General features: G+C 42.9%; 1 protein-coding gene across 1 annotated transcript in view; it reads left to right on the top strand.

The window, feature by feature from the left end:
• Positions 1-19,592, top strand: part of FNDC4 (fibronectin type III domain containing 4) — a 550,876-nt gene that overhangs the window by 480,043 nt on the left and 51,241 nt on the right. The window contains exon 3 of the mRNA XM_086928174.1: positions 8,118-8,233. Coding sequence (XP_086784300.1) covers positions 8,118-8,233 — 116 coding nt within the window. The remainder of the gene's footprint in view (positions 1-8,117; positions 8,234-19,592) is intronic.

Below are 19,592 nucleotides of genomic sequence, written 5' to 3'. Positions count from 1 at the left end.
TCCTAAAGCCAGCGCGCCCCCTACAGAAAGTCGATGTAACGACTTGTGTTGTAATGGTACTGAGATGTAACAACGCAGTCGTTGTGACGACTGTGTTGTAATCCATTGCGTTGTAAACACATACGATGTAAAGGTATGTATTCATCTCAAGGTATTACCTTTGGCCTCCCTTGTGTCCAGTCCCTCTGCCCAGCAGGCCTATCTGGTGGGGTGTGTCATTTGCCCACCATGCCCCTGAGACTTAAAACTAGACCTAAATTGAACACATGTCAATGTTTTATTTGCCTGTGGTATCTGGTTAGAGATTGTCCCCCATGGGGGCGCGTGACTGGTGATAGCATACGTGTAGTGTTTGGATTAGCCATGGCTTTTGATGAACATTTACATGCCTGGTTGAAAAATGCAGCAGCAGCTGGTGTTATGGAAGAGTGGTGAGTCAGGCAGTGGGGGTGAAGGGGTGGGCGGAGACAAAATAAAAAGATAAATGGAAAAAAACGTACCTGCATCCGCCCGCGTCGCGCACTTCTGCTCCTCTTCTCGCAGGCACAGGCTCCCAGACGCCACTGCGGGCAATACCGACGCTGCTCTCATGTCATGAGAGCGGTCTCCCAGGAAGACTGGGAGCCTGTGCCTGCTCTCTACAGCTCGGCAACGCAGCTTGGGTTGGAGAGAGCTTCAGTGCGCATGACGTTTGCGGGCCTGTGGCAGCCGGCCAGACCGTCATGCAAACTGATCTCAGTGCACTTCCACTCCTCCTGCACCTGTCGTCCCCCATGGCCCCGCCCTCAAAGACTAGTCAGGAAAGGAAAAATAAAACAATAATAAAATGTGTTTATTATCATTTTTATTTTTCCTTTCCGACGTTTCGAGGCAGCTGGCAGGGGGGGCAAAACTCCTTCGCCATAGCAGAGCAGCCGCCACTGGCAAGATAGAGGATGGATGCTGCCTTCAGGGGACAAACCCTTTACCACTTCCATCTCCTCTGCTCTACACCACTTCCTCCTCCTCTGCTGCTCTTTGATTTCCAGGACTGTCTGGAGCTGGATCAAAACACTGCTGCGAGAGCTGCTCGCTAGGACGGTGCGCCGGGTCCTCTCCACGTAGGCTGTAACTACTGCATTGCACTGTGGGAGCTGCCCTTCCCAGACTCCTCTCTGTGGGAGCATGGTGAGCCAGCCTGTAATAATTTGCAGATTTATAGTGCTGCTTATCACCCGTGAGGGTATCTAGGCGCTGCCCTTGGGTACGGGTATAGTGAGTGATTTGCCCAGAATCACAGGATGTTGAGCTGACGCCGAGACTCGAATCGGATCACCAGCTCCCAAGTCAGCAGCTCTGGCCCCCTTGTCTGGCTGGATTCTTTCAACTGGAGGATGTGGTGGCTCTGATTGGCTGTAGGCCTAACACACATTAAATGTCACTCTAGCTTGTAGAACACCTTCTTGGATGGAGTCCTGCATGACCCATGCTGCTGTTGGTGCTTCCAAACACAGAGGTGATTGCTGCCTGGGTTCTCTAGCTAGGAAGTAGCCTGTAGGTCAGGTCACTGCTGAAGCTCTGTTGGCCTACCCGATGGCAGCTGCTGGCTTTGTTGGTATTAAAAGCCAAAGCCATCCCAAGCAGAACAGAGACACTGACGGTGCTTAATTTGTAAAAAGAAATAATATATAAGTGCCTGGTCCCTCATCAGGAGGCCACGGCAGCTTGCATCACTTTTGCCCCTGCCAGAGCTGCCAATGACAGCACCAACACATGACTAATCATCAAACTCTTAAAAGCGTGACAATTCCAGGCTCCTATAGCTATAAAACAACCTGGGTGGTGAGTATTACTCATTCTTAGGTCAAGACTGGGCAACGTATGCGCTGCTCTGCGAGGCATGCTGTAATCTAGACTGTGGCTTGAAGCGCTATCAATCTTTTCCATTCGTTCCTGTTTTTGCCCTTCATAAATGCGTGCTTTTGGTTGATCAGCATGCTTACTTAGTCCCGCCTTTTTGTGATTCAAATTCCCCCAGGAGCGCCTATCCCTGTTACACGTGTTTTTACGCTATTGTGTCTTGTTTCCTGCTCATGGCAACCTACTTGCCCTGTGTCGTCTCTCCCTTCACCCTGCCACCCCAAACCCCTCCGAGATCGCTGCTTATATTTTAAGTGATTTGCCCAAAATCACAGGATGTTGAGCCGATGCTGAGAGTCGAACTCCCGAGTTGGCAGGTCTGAACGCACGCCCATTCACAGATTGTTTGATGCTGTTTCATTGCTGAGTTTTAAATATTGCCAGATGGAGTCATTTATAAGCTCAAATGCTGTTCAAGTCACATTGTGTGCCATCTCTCCCCATCCCCTCACCGCTATCATTTTAACCTTTGCATCTTTTTTCCTGCAAGCCCTGTGCCATCTCTCTCTACCCCTTCACCCGCCCCCCCCACCCCACCACCACCCAAGATCGCTGCTTGTATTTCAAGAGATTTGCACAAAATCACAGAATGTTGAGCCGACGTCAAGACTCGAACTTCCGAGTCGGCAGCTCTGACCTCACACCCTTCACAGCATGTTTGATGGCGTTTCATTGCTTTTTTTTTTTACGTTGCCAGACGGAGTCATTTATAAGCTCAAATGCTGTTTCAGTCACATTGCGTGCCGTCTCTCCCCACGCGTTCTCAGCTTTCATTTTCACCATTGCGTCTTGTTTCCTGCTCACCCTGTGCCATCTCTTCCTCCCCCTTCACCCAGCACCCATTACCCCTCCGAGATTGCTTCTTGTATTTTAAGTAATTTGCCCAAAATTTCACTTTCAACATCCTGTCTTGTGTCTTGCTCGTGGCAGCCTGCTCGCCCTGTGCCGTCTCTTCTTACCTCTTCACACAGCACCCACCACTAAGCATGGGCGAATTTTGTGAATCTCGCGTTCGCGAATTTTGCGGATTTGCGAACTCGCAATCCGCAAAATCCGCGAATTCTCGCGGATTTTTTTTTGTGTTCGCGCGGGTTTCTGCCAGTTCGCAAGGGTTTTGTACAATTTCGCAAAACGCGAACTTACCTGTCGGGTCGCAAGTTTAGCGAACTTGTTGTTTCTACGTGTCCAGCCTGTTTGGGACACTCTTCTTCGTCACTGCCACTCTCTGTCACCACTACATCTCTCTGACTACTCATGCCACCCTCTGGCCCACCCATGCCACCCTCTGTTTCATCACAGCACCCTCTGGTTGTCCAGTCAGTGTACATTATTGTGGCAACACAAGCACACCTTCCCTGCCTCAAGTGACCTGAATTAATTTGGGGCTGATTAATGTGTCACAGAATATTTTTTTAGCTGGCACCTGCTTCCTTAGTGCTTCCTGATTAGTGATCTTTTGCACTTGCTAAGTGCTTTCATTGTTGCAAAATTAGTTACAACACCTGCCCTGCCCCAACTGACAATAATGAATTAGGGGCTGATTAATGGATTTGAACTTCCAGCCTGGCTCCTGCTTGTCTCCCTTAGCTGTAATTCAGGACCTTTGTGGCATATGTGTAACTATTCTGAGGTTCAGAGCAGGGTCACATAATAGTTGCAACTGGCAACTGAACTCTGGAGGGGCCCCTCAGGAAGCACTACAGGAAATGGCTACTAATGATGAGCCTGAACTTTTGAACCTGGTAAGTAGTTTCAGTTTTGCTAAGATCGTATTTCTGCAATTTTGCACTTATTCGCGGGGCGCGAAGTTGTACAGGGAAGCCGCGAACTCACGCGAACAGTGCGAGCAAGCCATGAAATCCGCTGCTCGCGGATTTGCGGATTTTGCGGGAGATTCGCGAATCTCGCGGATTGCGAATTTACCGAAAATCCGCAAAATCCTCGAGCGAAACGGATTTTCCGCCCATGCTTACCCACCACCCCTTCGAGACCGCTGCTTGTATTTTGCGATTTGCCTAAAATCACAGGACACTGCTTGCTTATTAATGACTCTGCACCCTGAATGCTCCGGGGCCGCACAATATGCTGCATTACTAAATCCTTGTAAGGTCCCAAAGGCAAGACCTATTGCAGTGCAAATGCTTGTTTATTGTGTATTGAATAAATAAACAACTGTTGTGCTCATCTCTAAAGATGGCTGACAGCGCCGCCATGTGTTAGACTTTCATAAGCCCCAGTGTTGACAAGTAAGTGAGGGTGCCGAGCACCGTAAACTACCGGCTCAAATTTAGCACTGACGGAGTCCTTTCCGCCCCTCACCAGAGATCAGAGGCAGGGTGCTCCAAGACTTCTGCAATTGCAGGTGCTCTGAGTGGTGACTCTTCATTGTGCTCCCTCTCTGCACCATGCATCATTGTTTTTTTTGTGTTCTTCTTTTAACCCTGGTCTTGTTCCGTACGTCGAGCACCCAGATGGTTTGCCAGGCAGGCGGGTCTTGAGAGGCTGAGGGCGGACAGCAGCCTTTTGTTCGACACATTACTGTGGCTCACTATCATTGAGGCTGGTCCCCTGGGGGCCAGGGGCCACTGAACATGAGCCCCTTGGGCCCCTCAGTAGTGAGACATACCCATTTTGTTGACTGGCACCACTCACCCTAAACCCAGAAAGTATGCGTTCTTTCCGGGAGCTGTCAATCTAACAATCACAAATGTGAATCTCTGACCCCCTCCTTTGGTGGAGTGGTGAGGTGTGGTGCAGCGGCCAGGGAAGCTGACTTCAGAGCACAGGGTTCACAGTTTGATACTTGGCTCACGCGGCAGCTCAGCACCATGTGACAATGGGCAATTGCTCACTTAATTTCCACGATGGCCCCCAGCGCCTTGAGACCCGTAGGAAGGAGTAGTTTGCACTTTATAAATACGGATTTACATTTATTTTGGTGTCAGTTGTTTGTCGTCACTTTAGCTTTTTTTTGGTGTGCTTTTAGGTATTAATGAAGGCTAGAGTCACAATCACTAGGGTGACATAGAGTTGTGTTAATCAGGGAAGGCCCAGCAAGACACATACTGCGTGTATGCGTCATTTAAACATTTTTTTTTTCATTATTAAGGTCGGCTCTGCCAGTGATGCAAGACAATAAAAAAATGTCCAGATAACTCTGGTGATTTATGAACTGGAGAGCAATCATTTCTCTGTTGATATTTCTGAAATGCAGATTAACTGTATTTTATGTGGATAGCTCAATGGGCTACTGCCTTTGTCACAAAGATCCTTTTGTTATTTGCAGTTCAGAAGTTAAAATCCTTACATAAGCAAGTGATTTATGAACTGTCATCAAAGAGCTGCATACAAACTTGAATGGTATAGTTAGAACGTCACTTTTTTTGTGTCTATTGCGATATAGTTAGAACTTCCTCACTCTAACATTATTCTAATGTTGGGCAGATATACATTTTTATCAGTAAAGACAACCCCCATAGCACTGGATTAATCTCCAAATCCTGCATTTGTGCTTCTCCAGACCAAACCCTCTTAACATATCCTGCCCACCAGTATGGATGACACGTGATTCCTACACCTTGCAATCCTCATTGGTTTATGTGACATTCCTTGTAGACTGATTTACATACTTGCATGACTGATTGTCTCTGTATAATGTGTGTGTGATGTACAGTACTGTGACACTCTACACTGATATGAGTATCACCCTACAACAAATGAAATGCATATGAGAGAGGGGCTATGGAGACATGAGGGGCAGTGGAAGAGGGTGGTAGTGAGGGAATCCGAGATGAAGGTTAAAAGGGGGGCTAGAGAGAGAGGAGGGGCACCGTTGGAGGGTGGTAGTGAGGGGATTCGAGAAGGAGGTCATGAGGGGGAGGGGCTATGGAGAGATGAGGGGTACTGGTGGAGGGTGGTAGTGAGGGAATCCGAGAAGGTGGTCATGAGGGGGAGGGGCTATGGAGAGATGAGGGGCACCGGTGGAGGGTGGTAGTGAGGGAATACGAGAAGGAGGTTATCAGGGGGAGGGGCTATGGAGAGATGGTGGAGAGTGGCAGTGAGGTAATCTGAGGAGGAGGTCATTGGGGAGGGATATACAGAGCGATATGGGTGGTAGTGAGGGAGTCTGAGGGGAGATGCTACGGAGAGATGAAGAGCACTGTTGGAGGGTGGTAGTGTGTGCTAATAATATTTACTGCTATATTCAATGTTTTAAGTTTGAAGGTGATTTTCTAATGTTTTTTACGGGAATAATGTAAGTGGAGCCAGATGGTGGCTGAAATGGGGCTGGGGCCCAAGGTCGGCTGTGAGATAAGGTGCACTGGAGAGGGGTGGTAGAAAAGTTAATAATCAGGCCTGGAAGTGAGTGCGCTGCGCTGCAGAGCCCTCAGGTGGCGGTAGGTATGAAGAGGGATTCTCCCTGAAAGCTCGCACAAAGGGAGCCCGAGAAGTGTCACTTGCCTGATTCTCCCACCTCAGAAACCTTCTCTAACCATCAAAGGGATATTACATGAAAAAAAACACTTTTTGCGAGTGATAAGATTTATAAAGAGATTTGGAAAAGAGTGTGTTTTACTGGGCTTTGTAGGACTAAGGAGATAAAGGAGATCCCTGAAGCAGACCTGGCTAGTTATATAAGAGACAAATCGGGCACGCAGTGACCCACCCGAATGCACCCTTGGCCCACAATTCAATTCAATATGTATTAAAGATTTGGAACTCCAATGAGGTCCACAGTACAGTACACACAAATTATTACATAAATAGAATAAAACATAAGGAAAACGCATTTCTCGGACCAACATAAGCTTCCAAATACCTACTTGCGGTACAAAAGGGGGTGGTGATGGACGGTGCATCTGAATCAATCAAACACTCACACCCAGTCAAAAGATCTGGGTTTAATCCATCACCGTTCTTTAGCCCACTTTGCCACCCCAGTTCAGACATGGCTATATGCAAATCAGTCTGACCCTGTGGCTCATGGGAACAGTCCAGCCCGAACTGTCAAGCCATGCCTTCCCTGGACCGGAAACAAGCTTCCGAGGACCGGTTTCTGGCATTCCAGCCGTCTTCAGCCCGGCTTGCTTGAATCCAGTGGCAAAGTGAGCAAGGGACTCACGTCTGAGCATACCCTGCCACACTTATGGCTTGGTAGTTCGGGCTGGACTGTTCCCATGAGGCACAGGGTCAAGGCTGATTTGCATATAGCCAGAGTCTGACCTAGGGTGGTGTGGAGTGCAAAAAAACGATGGATTTAGGCCCAGATCTTTCTACTGGGGTGAATGTAAGACATTGTTCTGCATTCTGTCCATCAACTGTGTTTTTTGCAATTTCCAAATACCAACTTAGCAGTTCTAGATTTTCCCTTACAAAACATTAATAGATGTTGACGTTTACCCTAATAGGCAAAATTACTAATGTTTTCAACAGTAGTATCATTTAGCTCATAGGCAAGAACAGAGGCCCGAGAGACCTCAACCAAAGCAAGAGACGTATGTTTAAGACCATATTAAAAGACAACAGCTCCATGTAAATTTAGAATAATATGCATCACGTCAGGGCTAGTTAAGATTTTTCAAGCATTTAGGAAGCACAACATAACCACTTTGGCAGAAGAAAGGATTTGGGATTAACAACAGAAGGATTGAGGTAACCAAGCTTATCCCAGAGTGTTAAAAAAACAATAAGGATCACCCAAATAAAAATTCCTGGAGCTGAGCCTGCCTATTACACACACAGGGATGATGCTTGTCACGTGATAGCGAAGGCGGCAGTGAGAACATGTGTTGTGATTTACCCAGCATGAGTTTGCTTCAACTCCCTGAATTTCTATCCTAATACGATAGTAATGTGTTATTATTACTGTTTTGTTTTCTGACTAATAGAATGGACACACTGGCTAATAACTCTTTTCATTTCTTCTTTCCTTTGCTCCACTTTTCTCCTTTTCCCTCCTCTGTCATTTATCCACATTCCTTGTACTATCTTTGTTTCATTTTATTTGTTGTTGCTCTTTTATGCTTCCCCCACATGCTTTGATCTCATGCCCACCTCCATCTTTCTTTCCTTCATTTTCCTGCCTCTTCCTCCTTCCTTGTTTCTGACTGTTCGCTTCTTTCTCTGCTCTTTCTTCATGTTTCACACTCTCTTCTCCTCTGGTACCACCTCCATCACTCCCCCCTTCCTTCCTTCCTTTGCTCTTCCGTGCACCACAGACAGACCCCCATCTCCAGTCAACGTGACCGTCACCCAGCTCAAGGCCAACTCTGCCACTGTGTCGTGGGATGTGCCGGAGGGAGACATCATCATTGGCTACGCCATCTCTCAGCAGGTGAGCGCTCTCAAGCGCATGCGCGGCTCTGGGCGGGTCGCTGTCTTTCATCCATTTCGGGCAGGACCGTAGCCATCGGGGTGGGGGGGACGAGGGAGGGTCCTGAAGTGGCCAGGCCACCCCATATATGGCCTGTCCCCCCTAAATGCAACTGCCAGCATGTCAGAGAATGCATTGAAAGCTTGCTCTGCAATGCTTATGGGACTGGCGGGGTCCTCCCAGGGGCAGCCGCCCTAATAAAGGAAGCTTTACAATGATGCCTTTGGCTTCTGGTGAGGATTTAGGAGAGAGAAGTTGCCTGCAGGGAAAGGCCCTGCTAGAGCCTGAGTCAGAGATTTTGGGACAGGTAAAGCAGCAACATTGTAATGATTTTGCACAGGACGGCGGAGGACGCAGGCTTTTCCTGAGCCCTATGTGCCACACCCCCAAGCCAAAACAGGAATAGGATTTCTCTTCAATCTGCAGCACTTCTTTAGAAGACAGCAGCGCAGACACACTGGCCATGAATCAACATGAAGGTCAGGTTTCCATTCTGTTTTTAGTTTGACACAACAAATTAAATGACACATATTCTGTGTGTTCAAAGTAGCATTAGTGCGGTGAATAAACAGTCACAATCAGTCAGCCCAGAAAGCCTGTTGCTGGTTGATAGGGGCTGAGCAGGGGAGGTCTGGCATGTGGGGAAATCTTTGTAGATAGCACTGGCGCAAGACATGAGAGAGTGTCTCCCAGGGCACTGGTCAATAACTGCTGAAATCTTCAGCTCAATTTCTCAATAAAGTTTGTCAATAAAGTTTTGTTCAAAAACAGTTTTAATTACAAAAGAAACTTTCTTCCTTTGGTTTTTCCATCAACGTATTTTATTCATACTTTGAGTTTTTATCAATATCTTTGCGAATCACCATTGCAGTAATGTTTCATTATCGTATATAATTTGTTCTCTTCATTTTTCAATCATGAAATGAAATTAACAATCCATGAGTATTCCAATGCATTTCGCCCAGCGGGCTTCATCAGGGAAATCTACAACGTGAAAATATATCTATCACCAATCAATAATCAATAACATATTAAATAACATAAATCAAGGGTATTTTAAAATATAATTCAATGAAATTTAATAAATTCTCAGTGTAATATTGTGCTCTATACTGCAGTTCAAATGATGTTATCATCCCTTAGAATCTAAAGGTTAAATACCAGACTAGTCCTACAAAAGTCGATCATGTGTTTTTAATGGAAAACGTTTTTAAACGTATTCAAATCCCTATGGCTAACGGTTATGTTACACAAAGTGGCGCGATTTCATATGTATCATGGCCAATCCTAAACCAAATATATACATGTGTCTATAAGTGCCGTCTCGGTTTATGCTGCATCCTAATGCTCATAGTGACATTTATGCACTGGGTGCTTAAAAAATGCATGTTTTACGTGCACGTTTGTAAAATAGGTAGTAACATTCTCATGCGTTGATCGCTATGGGCTCCGTATGTGCTGCCTATCTGGAATGACCTTATGGTGTATATTCCGTTATAATTTGGTGCTTAAAAATATGTTCAAAAGCAAGCCGCTTACGCGCACGATACAAAAGTAAAGCATCTAGGCAGCTCTAAAGTCGGTGCTATCTGTTCTTACCTGGAAAGTTCATAAACTCGCGCTTATTCTCCCGTGTGTATCCATGGCGTACACCGTCTCTTCTCCAGCCGATGGCGTGTGTCGGGCTTACCGGAAATGTGTGTGTTAGCAAACTCTCAAGTATTTAAAGGGACCTACGCGCTGTTACGTGGTTTGAAACATAGTGGCCATGATTGTAAAGCTCTAATATGAATTCTGTAAGTACATAAACACGCTTACACTTAATCATGTGTCGATAACGAAACACAAATCATATAGAAAGTTAAATTACAAACATAGTGAATTTTGTGGTGGTGGCATGGTTCAGCACAAGTCCTTCAATTACAAATAACAACTATATTCAACCCTTTCATTGACTCAGTGTGGGGTCAAACTCTGTAGATAAAATATCCAGTGGTTTTCACGCATGAGTAAGGCTTTTTTATTGTCTCTGTCCTCTTTTTTATCGACAATTTCAAGGATACAGGCTTTTATTTGATTTATTTGATGTCCCTGTTCCACGAAATGTGTAGCCACAGCAGATTTCATTACCTTCGTTCTAATGTTACTTTTGTGTTCTGTAAGTCTTGTTTTTAGTTTTCGCTCCGTCTGGCCAACGTACACTTTGCCACAGGGGCATTTGATTAGGTAAATAATGTTTTTGGTGTCGCAGGTCCCAGTGACCTTCAATTTGATTTTATTCCTTTCATAGGATGCATGATGGTGTTGCCTTCTATTATGTTGTGGCAGTTCCTGCAGTTCCTGCATGGAATTGTACCTTTATAGGTCTTTCTGTCTTCTGTAGTAGTGGGATGTTTGATTATTTCCCCCAAATGTTTTGCACGAGTGTATGCAAATACAGGTTCATCCATGAAGATGTTCTGAAAATCTGGTTCGGTTTGCAGCATTGGCCAATGCTTTTTAATTGCTTTCTTGACTAAGTGACTTACTGTAGAAAATTTACTAACACAGGTAATTTTCACCTCCTTTTTGGCTGGGTTTGAGTTCAACAACATGTCTCTTGACTTAATTTGAGTCTTCTCCAAAGCAGATTTTAATGAGCTCTCAGGGTATCCTCGCTTTTTGAAGCGTTGTAACATTTTTTGTGTTTGCTTCATTGATTCCTGTGGGTTTGAGACAATTCTTTTAACTCGCAGTAACTGGGAGTAAGGTAAATGTTGTTTGAGAGGGCTGGGGTGGAAGCTCTGGTATATGAATAGGTTATTACGGTCCGTTTTTTTGGTATGTAATGTGGTTTCCAAACGGTTGTTATTTTTGATGATGGTTACATCCAGATAATTGATCTGACTATGATGGATCTCAGATGTAAATTGGATGCGAGGATCTATTGTGTTTAATTGTCTGATGTTCTTGATTAGATTTTCTTTCTCACCTTTCCATAGTATGAATATATCGTCGATATATCTTAGATACATACGCAGTCCTTGTTTCCACTGGTCGTTTTGTGTATGTGTCTCTGTTCGTATTGGTGCATAAAGATATTCGCGTATGATGGAGCAGCCGGATTTCCCATGGATGTTCCCGACATTTGAAGATACCAATGTTTATCCCATTCAAAATAACTATGCATCAAAACAAAATTCAACAACTCCAGTAAAAAGACTTTAATTGATTCTTCATATTCCATATGGAGCAACGCTTCCTCCACTGCTTCTATTCCCATCAAATGTGGTATGGAAGTATACAGGGCTTGGACATCGATGGTACATAAGATGATCTCTTCTTCTGGTGTTAAGTTAATTGCCTCAAGTTTTAAAAAAAAGTCAGTGGCGTCTTTCACAAAGGAGTCCATTGTGGTTACAAATGGCTGCAGGTATCTGTCAATAAGTTTTCCCACAGGTTCATGAACGCTCCCGCATGTGGAAACTATGGGTCGGCAAGGGGGCCTGACCGGGTCTTTGTGTATTTTTGGCGTGAGATAAAACTTCGGAATTTTTGGATACTCGTGGTGAGATATTTCTTAACTTTTTCATCTATGCATCCTCTTGACATACCTTCTTGAATGATAGTTTCTAAGACGGTTTGGATTTCTCTTGTGGGGTTTGAATTCAATTCCATATATGTATGGTCATCTTGAAGATGTAATGCAACTTGTGAATCATAGTACTCTTTGTCCATAATTACCAGAGCGCCGCCCTTATCAGCTCTTTGACACACGATGGTAGGGTTATTTGCTATTGCTTTTAATGTGGCATATTCTTTTTGTGTAAGATTCTTGGTTTTAGATTGTTTTCGGTAATTGATCTTGTCCAAATCTTGTTTAACCAATTGTTCATATAGATCTAAAGTCTTGTGGCTGATGGGAGGCATATAAGTGCTGGTCATAGAGAGGCCTTTAAGAGGATCTTCCCTTTGTTCCTGTTTTTCTGTTACTATGTTGGAAAAAAAGTGTCGGAGTCTTAACTTTCTCATTAATTTGAAGAAACTGATATTTACTTCCAATTGGTTGGTATGTGCAGTGGGCACAAATGAAGTCCCTTTTTGTAATGTTTTTATCTGTGTCGTGGTAAGATGGATTTTCGAAATATTAATAACCAGGTTGTCTATGTCCGGTTCTTTTTCTTGTCCTTCTTTGTTGTTATCTGTCGTGTTTGAGGCGGTTCTTGCTCTTTCTCCAGTGTTGGTCTTCCTTCTTGACCTCCTGGGTCGTCCCCTGCGTTGGGGCCTACTTCTAAAAAAGGCTGTCCAGCCTTAGAAGTGCTTGCGGTGGGTTTCGCTGGCATAGGTCCTCTTCTGTTACTTTCCGATGTGGCATCTGTGTCGGATGATGATGTATCCGTTTGTTGAGTATAAGGACGATTTTGTCGCTTTCTCGCATATACTTCCGCCCAATTATAAACTTCGCCTAATTTATAGTCAATGGTATCTCAACGATATTTACGAAGTTTTCTTTCGTTTAATTCCTCGGTATGTTTTGATAATTGTGACTTGATATCTTCCAATATAGTATTGAGTTCCTCGGCTGTCATGGATTTACTCAACTCCTCTTTAACATTGAGAATGTCCTTCTCTAATTCCTCCAATATTTGGGAAAGCTCCTCGATTATAAGTAAAATTAAATCTAATGAACACTTATTTAAAATAGCGTACCATTTATCAATGAACTTCTTTGAATTTTTGCATAAATATGGTCTCAATAAGATTCTCAATCCCCGTGGGATTCTTGACTCTTTATGGTATCTGAGCATTGTGCTGGCATGCAACCTTTGATTAATGATTTTCCGTGATAGATATAAAAGTTGTTTCACTTGTTGATCTTTTGATTTTAAAGTGGTGTATTCACAAGTTTCCTCTCGAATGAGGGAATAGATTTTAGTGGTTTCTTCATTTGAATATGCGAATGTATCCGCCTTTGTTTCTGTTAGTTTTGTTATTTCGTCGTACTGCATTTTTACTATTGTGTGCTACAGTTAAGGAGCAGGAATGTCATAACAATTGAAGATTTTTAACTGTGCACTGCTAGTTCAACCAAGGATCCTAGTGGGTGCCGTGCTCCTTGGGATTACTCCCCGCTCGGGAGTAAATATTAAACTTTGTAGATAGCACTGGCGCAAACCATGCGAGAGTGTCTCCCAGGGCACTGGTCAATACCTGCTGAAATCTTCAGCTCAATTTCTCAATAAAGTTTGTCAATAAAGTTTTGTTCAAAAACAGTTTTAATTACAAAAGAAACTTTCTTCCTTTGGTTTTTCCATCAAGGTATTTTATTCATACTTTGAGTTTTTATCAATATCTTTGCGAATCACCATTGCAGTAATGTTTCATTATCGTATATAATTTGTTCTCTTCATTTTTCAATCATGAAATGAAATTAACAATCCGTGAGTATTCCAATGCATTTCGCCCAGCGGGCTTCATCAGGGAAATCTACAACGTGAAAATATATCTATCACCAATCAATAATCAATAACATATTAAATAACATAAATCAAGGGTATTTTAAAATATAATTCAATGAAATGTAATAAATTCTCAGTGTAATACCGTGCTCTATACTGCAGTTCAAATGATGTTATCATCCCTTAGAATCTAAAGGTTAAATACCAGACCATGTCCTACAAAAGTCGATCATGTGTTTTTAATGGAAAACGTTTCAAAACGTATTCAAATCCCTATGGCTAACGGTTATGTTACACAAAGTGGCGCGATTTCATATGTATCATGGCCAATCCTAAACCAAATATATACATGTGTCTATAAGTGCCGTCTCGGTTTATGCTGCATCCTAATGCTCATAGTGACATTTATGCACTGGGTGCTTAAAAAATGCATGTTTTACGTGCACGTTTGTAAAATAGGTAGTAACATTCTCATGCGTTGATCGCTATGGGCTCCGTATGGGCTGCCTATCTGGAATGACCTTATGGTGTATATTCCGTTATAATTTGGTGCTTAAAAATATGTTCAAAAGCAAGCCGCTTACGCGCACGATACAAAAGTAAAGCATCTAGGCAGCTCTAAAGTCAGTGCTATCTGTTCTTACCTGGAAAGTTCATAAACTCGCGCTTATTCTCCCGTGTGTATCCATGGCGTACACCGTCTCTTCTCCAGCCGATGGCGTGTGTCGCGCTTACCGGAAATGTGTGTGTTAGCAAACTCTCAAGTATTTAAAGGGACCTACGCGCTGTTACGTGGTTTGAAACATAGTGGCCATGATTGTAAAGCTCTAATATGAATTCTGTAAGTACATAAACACGCTTACACTTAATCATGTGTCGATAACGGAATGTGGGGAAATCTACCAGTAGTAGGACTGTTCTGAGACGTGAGTGGGTTGGTTATTTTCAGCTGTTTGTAGCCAGTTTTATGGTCTGGAGAGATCTTTTTACTGTTGATTTGCGCAAATTACAACAAATGCATGCAGTCTCCCATGCAGCATGCAGTCTCCCATGCAGCATGCAGTCTCCCATGCAGCGTGCAGTCTCCCATGCAGCGTGCAGTCTCCCATGCAGCATGCAGTCTCCCATGCAACATGCAGTCTCCCATGCAGCGTGCAGTCTCCCATGCAGCGTGCAGTCTCCCATGCAGCGTGCAGTCTCCCATGCAGCGTGCAGTCTCCCATGCAGCGTGCAGTCTGACATGCAGCGTGCAGTCTGACATGCAGCATGCAGTCTCCCATGCAGCATGCAGTCTCCCACGCAGCATGCAGTCTCCCACGCAGCATGCAGTCTCCCACGCAGCATGCAGTCTCCCACGCAGCATGCAGTCTCCCACGCACCATGCAGTCTCTCATGCAGCGTGCAGTCTCCCATGCAGTGTGCAGTCTCCCATGCAGCGTGCAGTCTCCCATGCAGCGTGCAGTCTCCCATGCAGTGTGCAGTCTCCCATGCAGCATGCAGTCTCCCATGCAGCATGCAGTCTCCCATGCAGCACGCAGTCTCCCTTGCAGCATGCAGTCTCCCATGCAGCATGCAGTCTCCCATGCAGCATGCAGTCTCCCATGCAGCATGCAGTCTCCCATGCAGCATGCAGTCTCCCATGCAGCATGCAGTATCCCATGCAGCATGCAGTCTCCCATGCAGCATGCAGTCTCCCATGCAGCATGCAGTCTCCCATGCAGCATGCAGTCTCGCAAGCAGCATGCAGTCTCCCATGCAGCATGCAGTCTCCCATGCAGCATGCAGTATCCCATGCAGCATGCAGTCTCCCATGCAGCATGCAGTCTCCCATGCAGCATGCAGTCTCCCATGCAGCATGCAGTCTCCCTTGCAGCATTCAGTCTCCCATGCAGCATGCAGTCTCCCATGCAGCATGCAGTCTCCCATGCAGCATGCAGTCTCCCATGCAGCATGCAGTCTCCCATGCAGCACGCAGTCTCCCATGCAGCATGTCTCTGGAAGCTCAAAACTGCTCCGATTTGCACATGTAGAGTTTTCTAGCAATCTGATTCGCTAATGAGGCCACGTTTATTTTGGTGCTTGATACAAACAACAATTGGTTCTTTCGGGTCAAACAATTTCTTTGCGGTTTTACGCATTTATGTAAGGAAAAGTAATGAATCTAAGAAAGGCGCTAGAACACAAACACATCAACAAAGTTATTCATGATTTCAAAAAAGGAAAGGAGTATTTTACTAACATTTTCAACGTTTTTTGGTTCACAATGCAACATTTCCAAGGGGACAGGCTGACTGATAATTCAATAAATGAAGCGACACACTAGAAAGTGATTTTTTTTAAAGTTTGAGTTTATTGAATAACGAAAAATAGTTGAAGAGAAACAGCATGTACAAAAAGTATAATACATCTCAATTACTTGTACAAATTATAAAGAGAGAGATAAAACCAAAGTACAATTATTATCAGAAACCATACTGCAGGAAATAAAGAATAAAAGAAAGGGGGAGGGGAGGAATCATATCTTAACTTTATAACACTAAAGGAAAAATGGCATATGGAAATAAACATTGTAGGCATAAAAAAACATTTAAAGAATAAATATACTGTGATATGAAATACAACGTAAGGGATAATGATGAAAAATCATTGGCAGAAATAAAAGACAACACAATCCATTATGGTGGTTTGCGGACTTCATCTGAAGTGGTAACCGGAGCAACAATAGATGAGGCAGCCCAGGTTACATAAGTAGTCAAAGAGAGCTACAAAAGATTTATTTTAATAGATAAAGATATGGGTGTAATGTAATTAGTAGCAAGTCTGTGTTGAAAACATACGCCGTTCCACCATGCTCTAAAGTTGACTTTTTCTGCTTGTTACCAGTGGAAGTTAATACATGTAAGCCTACTGCTAATATAAATCTATTAATTTAAAGTTAGATGGTGATTGGGGCCATTTGGGTGATAGAGAACCTAAGAAAATGATAGAGAGGGAGAAGGGAACATTAGTTTTAAAGATTTTATTAATTTGAGACCAAACTAATTGCCAAAAGTGAGAAATAGTGGGACAATCAAAAAGCATGTATTTTAAGTCAGCATGGGTGCACGGGCAAGCCCAGCATGTAGAGGGAGAATTCGGAGAGAAGGAAGATAGTTTAGCGGGGGTAAATAAAATACGTTGGTAAACAGAGTGTTGGAGAGGTATTAGCAGTTCTAGAAGTTTTATGAATTTTGAACTATAATTTATCCCAAAAGAGGGTCGACCAGCACTCTGATACGTCCTTTTCCCATGCCAATTCAGCCTTTGTTTTGCCTCTGCCTGATAAGAGAAATAAGTGTTTATATAAAGAGGAAGCTGAAGGAGAAGAATTTAATAAGGGAAAAAGGGTGGAACATCTCAAGGGTGGTTTACGGGCAGATGATAAAGAAAGAAGATACTGGGTAAGAGAAGGAAGTAAAATATTATACTGTGATTTAAAAGACGAAGGTAATAAAAATTTTGTTTGAAGGTCGGAAAAAGATAAAGGAACATCATTGTCTAAAAGTTGTAAAAATCCAAAGCAACCCTTTAAGTCTCCAAGATTTCCACTAAATGGTGCAATTATTTATACGTAATAGGTTGTTGTGCCAAACGGGTAGTTAATCTAATGAGGAGGATGAAGGAGTAGAAGAGGATAAAAGAGGGATGAGAATTTTGCGTGTATGGGAAATAACAGGAGGTCAAAAGGAGGATATATTTTTTGTAAAGGCGAGAGATTCTTTAAAATCAAAAGGGGACACAAAAAAATTCTCTATAGAGATCCTTAGACATTTTAACATGGGAAGTATCAAGTTGAAAACCAGTAATCTGAGTATCTTGTCTGATCTTGGTTAGAAAAGGCTCTAATGCTACTATAAATAATAGAGATGATAGCGGACAGCCTTGACATACTCCTCTGAAAAGAGGAAAATAGTCAGAGGTCTTACCATTAACAAAAATAGATGCTCTGGGGCCTGAGTATAGTAAGGAAATAAAAGAAATTAATTTTGGAAGAAACCCTATCCATTTTAAAGCCTGGAACATGAAATCCCATCCAATCCCATCAAAAGCTTTTTCTGCGTCCAAAGCTATAGCAGCAATTGGGTAGTGAAGAGAAGAAGCTTTGCTAAGGATGTTGAAAAAGACTCTGGAATTATCGGATGATTATCGACCTTTTACAAAGCCCAACTGTTCGGGGCCAATAAGATTAGGTAAAATAGGATCAATACGGAGAGCCAGAATTTGTGCAAATATCTTGTAATCCAGGTTAACTAAGGAATTTGGGCGGTAATTTGTGCATAGAGAAGGATCTTTATTATCCGTAGAAATAAAACATATCATGGCTTCTTGAAAAGTTCCACAAGAAGAACCAGTTGTGATAAAAGAGTTAAAAAGAAGTAAAAGATTCGGAGGAAGTACGTTGGCAAAATGTGCGTAATATTCAATAGTAAATCCGCCAGAACCAGAAGCTTTACCTCTTTTTAATACTAAAACTGCATGCGTAATTTCTGAGAGAGTGATATCAGTTTCTAAAGAACTAAAATCAGTATGATGCAAAGGGGGAATCAATAGATTGAAAGAGGAAAGATCATTTAGGTTTGGTTGCTGTTCAGGGGTGTATACATTTGTATAGAAGGAGACCAATTCATTTAAAATATCGCTGTCTTTAAATAATTAGGTACCAGCAGCATATTGTACAGACTCTATTCTAGTCTGGTCTCGTCTTATTTTCAAGTAAATAGCTAATAATTTCCACATTTTATTTTGGCCTCCATAATAACGAGAACTACTTTTTAAAAGATAGGAAGAAGCAGTTTCTGTAGATAGTTTGTTGAAGGTAAGTGTTGCATCAATAAGAATCTTTAAAGACGATTCAGTATTCGAATGATAATAAGTATATTCAAGATGTTTGATCTTTGTAAGTAATTGGGCAGTTTGAGCTTCAAAAGACTTCTTTTTTTCTGAAACAAAATTCATTATAAAGCCTCTAGCTGCTGTCTTGAAAGAGTCCCAGACCATTACAGGGGAGGAGTCTGGAGTTGAGTTAAAAGAACAGAACTCAGAAACAAAAGAGCTGAATTGGCCCGAAAAATTAGGATCAGAGAGTAATGTATTATTAAGGCTCCATCTACCAGCATGAGGGGTAAAAGGTATCAACATAAACTGGGGCATGGTCTGAAAGTAAGATAGAGCCTATTTCGGAATGGAGAACCTGTTGAGCTAGGGATTTTACTGAAAAATAGGTAGTCAATTCGGGATTGTGATTGATGTGGAGGGGAATAGAAACTATACTCTTGGAGGTCTAGATTTCAGAGCCTCCAAATGTCAACTAGAGACTTACGGTGTATGTGAATTGTAAATGCATCTTAGTGTTCACAAATTTAACTGAGGAATGTCAGTCTAATATGGGGTCAAGTACTTGATTACAATCTCAGCCAAAAACAATATGATCATCATCAAATAAAAGAGGTTCATCAGAGATATGGGTCCAGAAAACATTGTCATCATTAACTGGTACATAAACATTAAAAAGGAACTAAAGGTATCTAATTAATTAGAAGTTTAACAATTACCCAATGACCTTCTAAATCTGATTCTTGATGTGTAACAGAGATCTGAATTTTCTATATTACCTAGAGCTGGGCAGGTAAAAACAGGGCCTACCCAACATCTTTTTAGTTTAGAAGCTTCAGTTTCAGATAAATGAGTTTCTTGAATCAATGCAATGCCTGTTTTTAATTTAGCTAAATGGGTTAATATCTGTTGTCTTTTTATATGATTATTTACTCCCTTAACATTCCATGTAATCACTCTAAATACAACCACTAAATTTTACCAAGAACAATTACTATGCAAACAGTGAA

The sequence above is a fragment of the Lissotriton vulgaris genome, chromosome 6, assembly GCF_964263255.1.
Source record: "Lissotriton vulgaris chromosome 6, aLisVul1.2, whole genome shotgun sequence".
Lineage (NCBI taxonomy): Eukaryota > Metazoa > Chordata > Amphibia > Caudata > Salamandridae > Lissotriton > Lissotriton vulgaris.
This window is presented reverse-complemented; position numbering and strand designations above follow the sequence as displayed.